Source organism: Diachasma alloeum, unplaced genomic scaffold (genome assembly GCF_001412515.2).
Source record: "Diachasma alloeum isolate Michigan unplaced genomic scaffold, Dall2.0 Dall_scaffold_00203, whole genome shotgun sequence".
NCBI lineage: Eukaryota > Metazoa > Arthropoda > Insecta > Hymenoptera > Braconidae > Diachasma > Diachasma alloeum.
The window spans coordinates 2,859,238-2,868,821 of NW_021680368.1; the positions used below are offsets into that span (position 1 = coordinate 2,859,238).

Here is a 9,584-nt window from a genome sequence, read left to right on the forward strand (position 1 = left end):
CCAGAATGAATTGTTTATGACTTGTGCATGGCCTCTTAAATCCTTATCCCCGTATGTCCCGAAGTGGAATAGCTCGAAAGAAGCCAATACATTATGCCAATGGTTGGTGAGGGCCCGTTAGGTCGCGTTAAGTTATTAGAGAATCAATTACGTGTGGTTCCTATTGTTTATGGCGGCCCTCAAGGGGCCAATCCCTCGACGCTCAATAACCCATACCAACAACAGCACACACAACCATTTGGCAGCGTTTAACGACCTTTTTGCCATCTTGTATCGTCCATTCGCCACTCAATCCGTTTTTAAATCGATTTTTTACATTCAATTATGGTTATTTCGTTTGTTATTGCATTGAGAATCATTGAGTGGAAAATATTTTATTATTGTGGAAATAATTTTCTCGTTAAAAGTTTCTACGCAAAAGTGATTAAATTGCTTTTCTTTTTTAGACTTGTGAGTTTGATGATTAAAAGTTACGGCGGTAAATTGACTGGAGGGGATCGACTTCACCAGGTGCCTAGTCGTTTCCCAAAATTAATTGACGTATTGATCCGTGTACACTACTGTGTGGGGCTTCCTCAATTCGATTACTTACCATTTAGGGTTTAGAGCCAACAAAACATTTAGCCACCCCCATGGAAACATTAGCATCTCTGTTTTACTTTAAGGAAATAAAATCGTATTATATACTGAGAGAAAAAATTAATAGAATGTTTTAAATTATATTAATAATTTTTCAAATTATATGAATTTTATATTCATTTAAAAAATTGATATAATTAATCAAATTAATATAATTTAAAACCTTTTGTCAATTGAATTGTTAAAAAAAATTGAGAAATGTATCGAAAATATATGAAAAAACATTATTACTTCGAAATTATCGTGAAATTCACCTGCATTTGACGGCTATTTAATCCTAAAACCCCCGAATAGTCAGTCGAGGCGTCATAATAATACGTTTTACCCCATTCCCAATGTACTCCACCCACTCCCAATAATGTAACAAGCACCCAAACGTGTGAATGATAAAATAATAACGTATCGTGAGCCCCTCGATCAGCACCAATAAACACATAGCCCCGTGTATCATGTACCATTATCACCAATTGTATTACCTCATTCTCTTCGTATATTCCATACGATAGTTCCAAAAAAAAAATAACATTTTACATGATTTATTAAATTTAATTTTACGCTTCAATCTCCATTCCACTCGACTTCATTCCTCCATTACAATGTAAAAATAAAAATCAGGGCGAAATATTATCCAAAATCCATGTAATATAATCCGCAATTCTCGTGTAAACTGCTGGAGTTGAGGTGCGACCACACGCTTTAGCTCCGAAAGATACTAAACCGATGAAATAGTATTTTGGTGGTCCATCGAATGCCTCGACTTTCATGAGGGGTCCACCACTGTCACCCCCGCACGAATCCTCACCGACAATTCCACCGACGCATAATTGTCCTTTACCCACTGATGCACTTTTACTAAATGCTCGAACGCAGGTACTCAGCGAAACGATTGGCAATTGAATTGTTTGAAGGATTATACTTGCTTGGGGGTGATCTATTTCAAAAGAAAAAAAATTGAAGATGGCAATGTGATGATTAAGCTCAGGTTCACGGCCAAATTTCATTCAATTAAATTAGAAAATGTCAGAATATCGGGTGATCAATATAATTAAGCAATTCATGATGATTATGTTTGAATGCAAAATACTAATTTTGTCATTACCTATGTCGTAAATACCCCAGCCACCAACTTCAGCCTTTTCACCGGTGAAACGTTTGCTCAAAAGCTCGCCATACGGCATGCAGATAGGTATGACATTCTCTTTAGAGAATAAAAAAAAATATACATCAATTGGAAAATTATTTTCGGGAGTTGATGGAGTATTTTTACCGTTATAAACCACCGGTCTATCCAATCTGATGAGTGCGATGTCGTTTTTAAAGCCCGGATCATGGTAATTCTCATTGACAATAATTTGCTCGGTGTTGAAGTCTTGCACAGGCTCGGCGCAGTAATCAAGCTCGCAGTCGGGATTCGTTTCGGCATTGTGCTCTCCCACTCTCACCGCAACGACCTTGACACTTTAAATTAAAGTAGAATGATTTTTCATTCGTTGGATCCGCCCCTTGCTCTCTTCGCTCACGCCCCTCCCTCTTCCTTCCGCTCACTTCGCTTCGAGAATTCCCTTCGTTCGTTTATATTACATTTTGAGAAAAAAAGAATTACGAACTAAAGGATCATGAGAGTTGAACTTTGCAAGGACACAATATTTTATTTGACGTAATATCTATGACCTTTCTGCTGCCCCCACACGACCCTTTTGACACTCGAAAAAATTCTGACCCTGATTAAGTCAAATCCCAATATCATGCCGACACAAGTCCGTTCGGAACGACTAGGAGAAAGAATTGTTTTTCATTCGTCGGATCCGCCCCGTGCTCTTTTCGCTCGCTTCGCTCCGATTATTAATCAATTGATCTAGAGTTCTCATGAGCACTGCGACCCTTATGACCCTTCGTTTGATCATTGGACGTCACAACAAGATTTAAAATAAATTTATGCACCCAAGGGTCATGAGAGTTGAACTTAGCAAAGACACAATATTTTATTTAAAATAATATGCATATGACCTTCAGGTTACCCTCACATGACCCGCCTGACCCTTAAAAAAATTCTGACCCTTATCATCATTGTGAGTCTCAATTTCATGTTGAAATTAATCCATCTGGAATTCTATGATATAAAAAAATTACCCGGGGGGTAAAAGAGCTGCACAATGAGCTGCCGTGACGACATATATTTTGCTGACTAAACTTCCTCCACATCGATAAGTGATTTCACTGGAGGCACCCGTCGTGTATCCTATCCTCACGAGCCATGGATACATCCCCAGAGATGCATTCTTACCTCCGATGATTCTATCAGCATTAGAAATTCCGCATTTCACGTGCTCTAGGAGGCCCCAGTGCTTGTGCTTTGTCACATCGTCAACTGGAATAATTTTTTTTTAATGAAGAGTGAAATTGATTTTCTCAAATTTTTGTTACTCGTACGTTCTCCGGAGCACAGGGAGATGCACACGACAGTGATGAGCCCAAAGTAACTGATAGAAATCATTTTTAGATTGAGAAGAATTTTTTTTACCGACGAAAAATTTGTAGAATGGTTTCTGATCGGGTTCAAGTTCGAGAACTGAGGTGTTGAATTTCGGATGAACGCCAGGAGCTGTTTAATTTGAATCTTATCGCTAGTAAACTCAGCGTGGCGATGTTGAACGCGTGTAATGCATCTCAGTAATAATTTCTTGGGTATTTTGAGATAACGAAAGACTCGTTAAAAATGCACTATGCGTTTTTCAGAGTGTGGGTATTCGCATCTGTGTTTCGATCGTGTACTACCCAGGTAGGAATTATATAGGCTGACGATGAAAACAAGCCTGTGCGAGCTTAGGTTTGGAGAGGTTCAGTGATTCAGGCATAGGACAGGCTTGATTTTTCAGGGGAAAGTCGATTGTCAGCAAAATCGAATTTTTCCGCCGAGTGAACGTCGATTCTGTATTTTCTGGCCCGCCTAATGCCACTAGGACCTTCACTTGCCCCAGAAATGCAGAAATAAAAATTTTTTTTTTTTCACCCGGAGCCAAACTGCCATATTTAGGCTTTTTTCGGGGGGAAAGTCGACATTCGCCAAAATCGAATTTTTCCGCCGAGTGAACGTCGATTCTGTATTTTCTGGCCCGCCTAATGCCACTGAGGCCCTCACTTGCCCCGGAAATGCAGAAATAAAAAATTTTTTTTTTTGCACCCAGAGCTAAACTGCCATATTTAGGCTTTTTTCGGGGGGAAAGTCGACATTCGCCAAAATCGAATTTTTCCGCCGAGTGAACGTCGATTCTGTATTTTCTGGCCCGCCTAATGCCACTGAGGCCCTCACTTGCCCCGGAAATGCAGAAATAAAAAATTTTTTTTTTTGCACCCAGAGCTAAACTGCCATATTTAGGCTTTTTTCGGGGGGAAAGTCGACATTCGCCAAAATCGAATTTTTCCGCCGAGTGAACGTCGATTCTGTATTTTCTGGCCCGCCTAATGCCACTGAGGCCCTCACTTGCCCCGGAAATGCAGAAATAAAAAATTTTTTTTTTTGCACCCAGAGCTAAACTGCCATATTTAGGCTTTTTTCGGGGGGAAAGTCGACATTCGCCAAAATCGAATTTTTCCGCCGAGTGAACGTCGATTCTGTATTTTCTGGCCCGCCTAATGCCACTGAGGCCCTCACTTGCCCCGGAAATGCAGAAATAAAAAATTTTTTTTTTTGCACCCAGAGCTAAACTGCCATATTTAGGCTTTTTTCGGGGGGAAAGTCGACATTCGCCAAAATCGAATTTTTCCGCCGAGTGAACGTCGATTCTGTATTTTCTGGCCCGCCTAATGCCACTGAGGCCCTCACTTGCCCCGGAAATGCAGAAATAAAAAATTTTTTTTTTTGCACCCAGAGCTAAACTGCCATATTTAGGCTTTTTTCGGGGGGAAAGTCGACATTCGCCAAAATCGAATTTTTCCGCCGAGTGAACGTCGATTCTGTATTTTCTGGCCCGCCTAATGCCACTGAGGCCCTCACTTGCCCCGGAAATGCAGAAATAAAAAATTTTTTTTTTTGCACCCAGAGCTAAACTGCCATATTTAGGCTTTTTTCGGGGGGAAAGTCGACATTCGCCAAAATCGAATTTTTCCGCCGAGTGAACGTCGATTCTGTATTTTCTGGCCCGCCTAATGCCACTGAGGCCCTCACTTGCCCCGGAAATGCAGAAATAAAAAATTTTTTTTTTTGCACCCAGAGCTAAACTGCCATATTTAGGCTTTTTTCGGGGGGAAAGTCGACATTCGCCAAAATCGAATTTTTCCGCCGAGTGAACGTCGATTCTGTATTTTCTGGCCCGCCTAATGCCACTGAGGCCCTCACTTGCCCCGGAAATGCAGAAATAAAAAATTTTTTTTTTTGCACCCAGAGCTAAACTGCCATATTTAGGCTTTTTTCGGGGGGAAAGTCGACATTCGCCAAAATCGAATTTTTCCGCCGAGTGAACGTCGATTCTGTATTTTCTGGCCCGCCTAATGCCACTGAGGCCCTCACTTGCCCCGGAAATGCAGAAATAAAAAATTTTTTTTTTTGCACCCAGAGCTAAACTGCCATATTTAGGCTTTTTTCGGGGGGAAAGTCGACATTCGCCAAAATCGAATTTTTCCGCCGAGTGAACGTCGATTCTGTATTTTCTGGCCCGCCTAATGCCACTGAGGCCCTCACTTGCCCCGGAAATGCAGAAATAAAAAATTTTTTTTTTTGCACCCAGAGCTAAACTGCCATATTTAGGCTTTTTTCGGGGGGAAAGTCGACATTCGCCAAAATCGAATTTTTCCGCCGAGTGAACGTCGATTCTGTATTTTCTGGCCCGCCTAATGCCACTGAGGCCCTCACTTGCCCCGGAAATGCAGAAATAAAAAATTTTTTTTTTTGCACCCAGAGCTAAACTGCCATATTTAGGCTTTTTTCGGGGGGAAAGTCGACATTCGCCAAAATCGAATTTTTCCGCCGAGTGAACGTCGATTCTGTATTTTCTGGCCCGCCTAATGCCACTGAGGCCCTCACTTGCCCCGGAAATGCAGAAATAAAAAATTTTTTTTTTTGCACCCAGAGCTAAACTGCCATATTTAGGCTTTTTTCGGGGGGAAAGTCGACATTCGCCAAAATCGAATTTTTCCGCCGAGTGAACGTCGATTCTGTATTTTCTGGCCCGCCTAATGCCACTGAGGCCCTCACTTGCCCCGGAAATGCAGAAATAAAAAATTTTTTTTTTTGCACCCAGAGCTAAACTGCCATATTTAGGCTTTTTTCGGGGGGAAAGTCGACATTCGCCAAAATCGAATTTTTCCGCCGAGTGAACGTCGATTCTGTATTTTCTGGCCCGCCTAATGCCACTGAGGCCCTCACTTGCCCCGGAAATGCAGAAATAAAAAATTTTTTTTTTTGCACCCAGAGCTAAACTGCCATATTTAGGCTTTTTTCGGGGGGAAAGTCGACATTCGCCAAAATCGAATTTTTCCGCCGAGTGAACGTCGATTCTGTATTTTCTGGCCCGCCTAATGCCACTGAGGCCCTCACTTGCCCCGGAAATGCAGAAATAAAAAATTTTTTTTTTTGCACCCAGAGCTAAACTGCCATATTTAGGCTTTTTTCGGGGGGAAAGTCGACATTCGCCAAAATCGAATTTTTCCGCCGAGTGAACGTCGATTCTGTATTTTCTGGCCCGCCTAATGCCACTGAGGCCCTCACTTGCCCCGGAAATGCAGAAATAAAAAATTTTTTTTTTTGCACCCAGAGCTAAACTGCCATATTTAGGCTTTTTTCGGGGGGAAAGTCGACATTCGCCAAAATCGAATTTTTCCGCCGAGTGAACGTCGATTCTGTATTTTCTGGCCCGCCTAATGCCACTGAGGCCCTCACTTGCCCCGGAAATGCAGAAATAAAAAATTTTTTTTTTTGCACCCAGAGCTAAACTGCCATATTTAGGCTTTTTTCGGGGGGAAAGTCGACATTCGCCAAAATCGAATTTTTCCGCCGAGTGAACGTCGATTCTGTATTTTCTGGCCCGCCTAATGCCACTGAGGCCCTCACTTGCCCCGGAAATGCAGAAATAAAAAATTTTTTTTTTTGCACCCAGAGCTAAACTGCCATATTTAGGCTTTTTTCGGGGGGAAAGTCGACATTCGCCAAAATCGAATTTTTCCGCCGAGTGAACGTCGATTCTGTATTTTCTGGCCCGCCTAATGCCACTGAGGCCCTCACTTGCCCCGGAAATGCAGAAATAAAAAATTTTTTTTTTTGCACCCAGAGCTAAACTGCCATATTTAGGCTTTTTTCGGGGGGAAAGTCGACATTCGCCAAAATCGAATTTTTCCGCCGAGTGAACGCCGATTCAGTGTCATATAGCCCCTCTGAGAAAATAGTGGTAGATAGCAATTATTCACGATAATGGCAGTGTTTTCATGACGAACAAACGATTCCTCAGGAGGAACAAATTAAACAAAGACTTCAAGAGCGAATTTTTATTATCTCATGAACATTTCCAAGCTTTGATCCAGGTCTTGACGAGCCCTCTTTCTATCGTCGATTCCTACCTGGTATATACTGAGGAGAATTTTACAATGCATTCAGTAAAATAATTGATCGCCTAATTTCCCAATTGACGATGAATTATATTCAAAAACATGGAACTACAAATTTTCCATTAAGTAGATAATTCTCAATTTCCCACAAGGGATTTCCAATTACCCAAATGAACCAAAAATGGTAAGGAAGAAAAAATTAACTCGCATTCGCTCACACCCAAATCCATTTATTTCCACCAATCAATCTCTCAATCACGAAACTTACAACCAACAAAAAAATCTCCTTATTCTACCTCCCTCCCATTATCATTCTTCAAAGTTTCTGCAGTTGCCTTCACCTCCTCCTTCTCCCCCAGATTCTTATCGCAGGAGGACTCCGAATGCTCCTCAACACTGGAACATCCACTGTCCTCAGACGTCTTCGCCTCTCCCTTCATAATTTTCTTGCAGGGCTCATTGCTCCCTTCATCCTCAGAACTGCTCAATTCCTCAGAATCAATATCGTCGAACTCATCGAGCAGAGTTTTTCTCTTCACTCCCTTGTCACTGACTTTTGTCTTCTTCCCCTCTAGATTTGACGTTGAGGCAGCAGCTGCTGTCTTGAAGCCCTGCTCAACAGCGTCGTCAACCCTCTCGGTCAGGATCGACCTCTCGTGCTCGTAATTCTTGTCCTTGAACTCGTGCTTCGGCTCAGCGCAGAGTCTCTCCAGCTTCTTCTTCTTCCTCTCAGCCTGCTCCTCCTTCCTGTTCGTCTGATTCTCAATCCACGCTTTCAGTCGTTTCTCCTCGTTTATGTCCCTCAGTCTACGACCACTCAGGTCTCTGCACGCCTCGCGATTCGTTGTCTTCTCTATTTGGGCACCTATCGCTCGTAACATTGACCCAAATCCTCCTTTTCCTCCCAAACATTTTGGAATTATTCTTGTTTCGTTTGAGAGGAAGGTCTCAGTGTTGGTCAGAGGTCTTCCGTTTTGGAGAAGGTAGAAATTGGCTTTTGAAAATCCCTGGATAAACAACAGATTGGGAATGATAATAAACGTTTATCAAATGAAGTTGAAGAATTATTCATGGAAATTGAACAATTCTTCAGTGGAATTGAAAAATTAACTAGAGAAAGTGAGATGGAGTGGTTCTTCTTAAATCGTCCGTATCTCCTGAACTAATGATACGTTTTGAATGCGTCAGGTCTCGTTTTGAAGGTATTTTATCAGGCTTCAAAACGAGAAAACAATCTTTAAATTTGACTCAGCCGATCTCGAATGATCGACGATTAAAAATATCGTTTTTATCATTTTTCAAAAAATGAGGTAAAATTACGTTTTTGAAAAACATGAATATCTCCTGAACAAACGGTACAATTTAAATGAATCAAACGCCATTTTAATGTCTGAAAAAATACCATTAAAATGAAAAAAAAATCTTCGAATTTCACTCTGCCAATCTTTAATTATTGGCAATTGCCTATTTAAGACATTCTACTGTGTCCTCACTCCTAAATCATCATATGAAAAAATGATAAAATTACGTTGAACAACTATGGCACGGAATAAAATAATAATTGAATGAAATTGAACAATCATTACATGATTTTGAGTAACACAAAAATTTATTAGTCATGAATTTAGAGGTTATACCACAATTGTAATGAATATTCACCTTCTGTTCCAGATGTTTCCAGAGTTCATCCACCGAATCACTCTTCTCAAGGGTGAGTACAGTTTTACAATCACGTCCAGACTCTAATTTAATTTCAAACATTGTCACTGCGTTTTTAAACAATTTAAGAAGACAATTGTGTTGACATCTTCGTTTTGGAGCACTGATGACAAACAAATAATGGCCGGTGACTCCTAAGAACGCCCTCTACACGCGACTATTCATTCAAAATTTAGATCCGATCAATTAGCCCCTCGTGTATAGATATTCCAAATTTTTATTTTTTTCCTCATTGAAGTAGTTTTGAAGAAAATTGCGAGCTAATAAAAAACATTGGCTAGTTAGTACTTTTTTTAAAGTACATTTTTGAAAAATCACCCCTGAAAAAAAGGCGTGATCGCTGCTACAAACTCGGGTCTACAACTCGGGCTTTCAATTGAAACCCCGAGTTGAAAACCCGAGTTTGTAGCAAAGATGTCAGACAAGATATGAATGTTTTTTTGGGCTCAAATGAAAGAGCGGGTCGAGAAATGGCGTGCTAGGGCCTCTAAAGATGGTTTTGAACCAGGGGAAACTCCTAGACTCCACTGGACAATGTCACAATTGCCCTTTTCAATTGAAAACAGACATCATCTTTAGAGACATTTGTCATCTTTAAAGACTTCTGCACGCCATTTTTCGAGCCGCTCTTTCATTTGAGCCAAAAAAAACATTCATATCTTGTCTGACATCTTTGCTACAAACTCGGG

The 9,584-nt window shown here is 40.9% G+C and overlaps 1 protein-coding gene across 1 annotated transcript; it reads right to left on the reverse strand.

Moving 5' to 3' along the window:
• Positions 1-1,171: 1,171 nt before the first annotated feature.
• Positions 1,172-9,009, reverse strand: LOC107035971 (coagulation factor IX-like). The gene is given in 6 exon segments (XM_015253640.2): positions 1,172-1,570; positions 1,739-1,837; positions 1,907-2,097; positions 2,770-3,007; positions 7,448-8,183; positions 8,836-9,009. Coding segments are annotated over 6 exon segments (1,686 nt in total). The 5' UTR covers positions 8,938-9,009; the 3' UTR covers positions 1,172-1,250.
• Between the last annotated feature and the right edge of the window lie 575 nt (positions 9,010-9,584).